At 36.3% G+C, this 6000-nt stretch overlaps 1 protein-coding gene across 2 annotated transcripts in view; it reads right to left on the bottom strand.

Annotated features, from left to right (window-relative positions):
• Positions 1-964: 964 nt before the first annotated feature.
• The window catches only part of IPO11 (importin 11), a 172434-nt gene continuing 167398 nt past the window's right edge, over positions 965-6000 (bottom strand). For both annotated transcript variants that reach the window (XM_069492182.1, XM_069492183.1), the window contains one exon: positions 965-2376. In XM_069492182.1, the coding sequence (XP_069348283.1) occupies positions 2212-2376 (165 nt within the window). In that variant the 3' untranslated portion in view covers positions 965-2211. The remainder of the gene's footprint in view (positions 2377-6000) is intronic.

The following is a 6000-nucleotide window of genomic DNA, read 5'->3' as shown; positions in this document are numbered from 1 at the left end:
GCACTTCATCGGAATGCCTGTTTTCTTGTATCACGTTGGCAACGTTGGTGTTCCTACTGAATTGTAAAACTTCATGAAGGGAGGTGCCCTGTTCTAACCCCAGAATGTAGCACAGCACTATGGCACCAAACAGCAATGCAACAAATACTAGGTGGATAAAGAAACAGGTAAAATAAAGGTCTAAAGTTGAAGATTTCTCAAGAGAACAAGTTGAGTATTTTGGCATGACTTGTGGTGGGAGGGAGGCGGGGAGGCAGGAGGAGAAGAGAGACCAACTTAAAATAAAACTTTAAAAACGTTATTGTTGATCACATGGGCCTTTGTCAGAGGGCTGGGTTAAGTCTCTGGAATATAAAATAAATAGAAAAGGAGTATGTTTTTGAACTAGAAACAATCATTACCTTCTATTAGGAGCCACAGTTCAACCAGAGGCCTGGCTTGTCCTAAACTTAATATGTTTACTATAACATTGTTAATGAATAGAATTCTGTAAATCAATAATTACATTTTATGTCTCAATTGAGCACTTAAAAATTCAAGATACATAAATTTATAATTTTTTCTCATCCTAGAGTTCAAAGGCAAACATGAATTATTTTTGAGCTATTTACGAAGCCTATTTTAACCTATGAATTTAAAACATTAATCAAGCTCTTGCCCTAAGATTTTACTTTTTTTTGCAAGGTAGCTATTTCGGTAGTATTTGCTATGGCACCATAATGAAATCTGTCAGGAATTAGAAAGATGAGTATTTTACTATAACTGAAAAACTGGAGCATGTTTGAGAATATCTGATAACATTAATGGGGTTAGTGCTTCAAATGAGTCAACAGAAATTCTTCTTAGATCAGTCTTGAGAACTGAGTAACAATGATAAGCCAGAGTATAAAAGAAAACTCCTCTTTATAATGCACTGGGCAATTTTTAAGGACTTTTTTTTTTTTTTTTTTGGTGGGGCAAGAAAAATAAGACAAATCAGTCAAAGGTGAGGTATCTTTGGAAAATTTAATTTGGACCATATTTTCTTCCTCTTGCTGAAAACATCAAATATCCCAATACATTTTGGGTTCCACAGCTTACAAAGGGGCAATAGGTTTCCCGCAGTTACATACTGTATCCAACTTTCTATAGAAAGATAAGATATTTTCCAACCTTGCTTCTGCGTATTTTTTAAAAAATGCTTTAAAGGTTCCTTACAATAAATGCGAAGTAAAACAAAGTAAGGCTTTATTTTCTCCTTTTCCCCTTTTTATGTACTGCACGTTGGAGGAATAAGGAAGGAAGACTAGTTACGTCAGTGTTGGTACCCTGGGGATTGCAGCTGGGTCCTCCGAGGTGCACCCCTATCACTGAGGCCCAGACGCACCCCTGCACCGAGGAACCTGAGAGGGGCAGGTGCAGCCAGGAGGGACGAGCACAGCACAGGTGGGACTGGGGGCTGCCGGCTTCAGGAATAACAAAGGAACTAGGGCCAAATCATGGCCAGAGGTCTCCCAGCTGGTACAGTAGTACCACAGGTTCATTTTTGTGGGCTTACAATGTACATTTACAGACTAAATAAGTTTACTGGAAACATAACAAGAGAAAAATGCCTTTACTAATTCCTGTATCAAATTACTAGAATGAAAATAAAAGCATTTGTCTGATAAAACACATTTTCTATGTCAAATGAAAACAACTCCCTTGCAAGATAATCTTAGTAATGTATATCTGTTACTATATGTTTTCTCACGGTGCACAAATTTTCTTTAATTATATCAGCTGAACAGCTTTGTCATTTTTCAAACTTGTAGTTTCATTAGTTTAAAAAAGGGATAAGGCAGCCAAATCTAACTAATTTTGGTTGCAGAAAAACATCTCAGACATTAGCCTTCATCTTCTTGAGTGTTAAGAGTACATGATTAAAAGGTAATCAAACAGTTTGTTCTCTTAACAGGAAACTAAGCAGCTATTATCATCAAATGTACCTCTAGTAAACACAGGGCCCCCTCATAAATATAAAATTAAATTCTTTTGAGGAATAGGTTTGTGATTTTAGTTACGCAGGATTTACATTTATTTTTTATATTTTCTAGTAAAAAATGTGTGGTCTTCACGTCTTCATTTTCATACGCAAGTGACTTCTTTATCTCAGCAGGCTCTCACATACAAACGGCAGGCTGGGTACTCGGCTTGTTTCAGAAAGGGGAGGCAGCCACATGGCATGTGCTCTTAGAATCCTTGCAAAAACTCCTGTAGTTGGGTGACAATCTCTGTGTCCACCGTCTCCATGAGGGACTGGAAGCCTTGTTCCCCCAGTAACTCCTGTTGCGCCTTGAGCTTCTCGTAGATGAACTGCTGCAGGGACACCGTGTGCACAGGGTCCTTCAGCGCCAGCTGTCGGAAACAGAAAGGAGCCCAACTATGTCAAAGAACCAAAACAAGTTCATCTTACAGGGATTTACTAAAGTTCTTTATAATCTCTTCCACAGTAACAAAAATTGCTTCGGCTTCCTTTCTTATAGGGATTCTAAAATGGTCTCATAGTGGAAAAGTTTGTCAAAAGAAAATTTCACTCAATTAATCTATCTTCGTTCCCGAGAGCCCTGTGAACAAGTTTCTGATTAGCTCAGTTTCTCAAGAGCTGAAGACTCATCCATTGAAAGCATCAAACCCTGGAAGGAAGCACCCTAAAAGGGACAGAACGTGCTGAAGAGCGCTGCAGCACACGGTCCTGATTCTCCTTGGGAAGATCAGGGACACTGCCGCACGCTGGGGCACCCTCAGGACCGAGACAGAAGGCACCCGATAAGCTAGGATATTCCAATTTGTGTAAGTGCTTCCAGTTGAAACACAGGAAAAAAATTAAAAATTTAAAAATAAATATGAAAGAAAAATAGATAGATGATTTAAAAAAAAACAAACTTGCTCCTCCTCCCGTATCGGGATATTTGGGAAACAAAAAAAGTACAATTACATAAAAAGTAACCCATAATTTCACTCCCTAAAGATAATACTAACAAGAGAAAATATTTTGCTCGCTTTTAGTCTTTTCTATGCCTGTGGTATGATCAGACATACATATACACACAATTAGTACTCCTCTTGGCATTTATCTTATCACAAAAAAATCTATTCTAACACACTTTAAGAGTTCTGAATCTACTACAATTTTTGTTATAGGCATGTCAATGTGATCATAGGATAGTTTAAATATAATTTAAAATATGATTTTGCTGAGCAGTCTATCACAAACATCATTCCGTATTACTATGCATGCAGCCTTTCCTCTGCATTTCAGATTATGTTCTTAGGATAGTTTTCTCTATCCATTTCAGAAGAATTACTCGACTAAACAATGGGCATAGACAATTTTATGACTCCTCATATATATTACTAAGTTGTTTTCCCAATGGTTTGTATCAACTTAAAAGGTATAAATGTTTTTGGCTTCTGACACTGTTCTTAGCACTGGTGGTATCATTTTTTAAATGCTTTATAATTTAACAATTGAAAAATAATACACCATTGCTATAAGCTGCACATTTATCTCATTATCAATAAAACTGAACATCTGTAAGGCTATAAGTAAAATGCATGAGTTTTTTGCCTGATACGGCTGCACGGAAATCCTTCTCTTTCTTTATTGATAAAGGTAGATGAAGTAGCTGAATTACAATCACATCTGCTGTTTGAGTAAGGTAAGTAGATTTAAAAATAATGATCACAAATGGAAAAGGCAACTGATAGGGAGAAGTATAGCTGGCATGAAATTTAAATTAAACCCCATATATGACCATTCCAGGAGTACATGATAAATCCAAGGCAAGGTAGTTTCAATACTAGTTTCCCTGGAAGACAGGAGAAAGCACACCAAGAAGAACTAACTGCAAACACAAAGGCCTGTCTCTACAAGACTGAAGACCTCATTCTATAAAATGCATAGAAATTGAAGATGAACTTTTAAAATATTTGTTCTCTTAAGCAATATGCAATAATGTCCAATATTATTTTAATTACTAAGACCCCAAAGGCAAATACAGCAACAAAAATTAATGGGGCTTGATTAAATTAAGAAGCCTCTCCACAGAAGAGGAAAAATCAACAGGGTAAACAGACAACCTACAGAATGGGAGAAAATATTTGTAAACTATATATCCGATAAAGGGCTAATATCCAGAATCTACAAAGAACTCAAACAAATCAGCAAGAAAAAAAAAAAATAAATAAACAGCATCATTAAAAAGTGGGCAAAAGACATGAACAGAAGTTTTTCAAAAGAAGATAGACAAATGACCAACAAACATATGAAGAAACGTTAATCATCAGAGAATGCAAATTAAAACAACAATGAGCTATCACCATACCCGTGTGTGTATACATACACCGCCCCCCATGGAGTACTACTCAGCCATAAAATGGAATGAAATAATGTCTTTTGCAGCAACTTGGATGGAACTAGAGACCATTATCCTAAGCAAAGTATCTCAGGAATGGAAAAAACAAACACTACTTGTACTTGCTAATAATTGGGAGCTAATTGATGGCCACAAAGAGATGTAAAAGTCATAGAAAATCACGAAGTGACAGGAAATCAAGAAGGTCATAGGAAATCAAGTGTGTGTGTGTGGGGGGAAGTATAAGAATCTACCTGTCAGATACAATGAACACTATTCGGGTGATGGGCACACTAAAAGCCCTGACTTAAGTGTTATAAAAGGTACCCATGTAACAAAAACAGTTGTACCCCTTAAAATTTTGAAATTAAGAAAAGAAATAGATTTCTTACTAATGAGGAGGATGTGGACTTTGTTGAAACATAGCAAATTATGTGTAACTAAAACTGTCTGCTGCAATGAGTGAAAAGCACCTGAGTTTAAAATTGTTGTTCATCAAGTCCCTCCAACTATAGGAAAGAAGCTTAATAGTATCACTTAAATGCTCTATTTCAATTTACTGTAAGGAACTATAAACAGTTAACTTATCAGATCTCCATACTTTAATTCCCATCAGATTAATAAAAAGTATCACCATACTAAAATCCACCAGATATAGCAGTACATTAGTATTATATAAAACAAAAATGTAGTGATCAGTCATATGAAGATTAAAAGCACTAATTTCTTTTAGGAAGACAGCTGTGGAGGGAAGAAGGCCTCTCCAATTTATACCTTTAAAAGATCTTTTAAAAAAGCAAACATTTTTTTAAGCCAAAACGCCTGTCAGCAAATAACTGTCTCTTTTGGCTTGTGGTACATATTCACTAATCATAGCTACTAATACCATCTTTGAAAAAATATTATGTGAAATCAGTTGGTCAAAGATTTTTAGAGAAGAATCATTCCTGCACATCCACTGCAAATCCAGATTCCATTTCTTTCAATCTAATAGTGCCCATAGTCAACAGAATTAAGAGACACTGAAGTCACTGATAGCATTTTCAAAGAACTTAACTATTACCTTTATACAACAAATAATGACCATCTAACTTATGATAAAATTAATTACCATTTCATGTGAAAAAATATAAAATTCCTACCAGGTTTACCAGGTAGTATGTTCTTGAGAAAATAATTAGTTTTCTAATGTAATAAATAAATTCTAAATCTGTCATTGGAGCAAATATACTGCAAAGGTAGATGTGATGGAGACTTTTGCTTTCAAAATAATAGAGTCAAATATTTTTTTCTAATTCTTCCCACTAAGTACAACGAAGAACCCTGGACGTTATACATAAAACAAACATAGACTCCAAAGGTGAGGAGAGGGGGGCAAACAGACTAGAGACTCAGCATCTAGGGAACAATACAGTGGAGAATTCTCCGGCTCTTTCCTTGCCTCCTGTGCCCCAGACTTGGAGCTAGAGAAGCCAGCAACTAGGAAAGGGACAGCCTAGCAAGACAGAAAACTTTTAGGCAATAATTGGTCTACTTTAGCCAAACATCACAGAAAAAACTGCAGCCCCCCTGACCCCACTCATGCCAGGCTGTTATAAGGATTCAACCCACCCATCCCTCAACA

Source organism: Eulemur rufifrons, chromosome 17 (assembly GCF_041146395.1).
Source record: "Eulemur rufifrons isolate Redbay chromosome 17, OSU_ERuf_1, whole genome shotgun sequence".
NCBI classification, from domain to species: Eukaryota; Metazoa; Chordata; class Mammalia; order Primates; family Lemuridae; genus Eulemur; species Eulemur rufifrons.
Note: the sequence above shows the minus strand (reverse complement) of the source record. Positions and strands in the feature narration are given on the sequence as shown.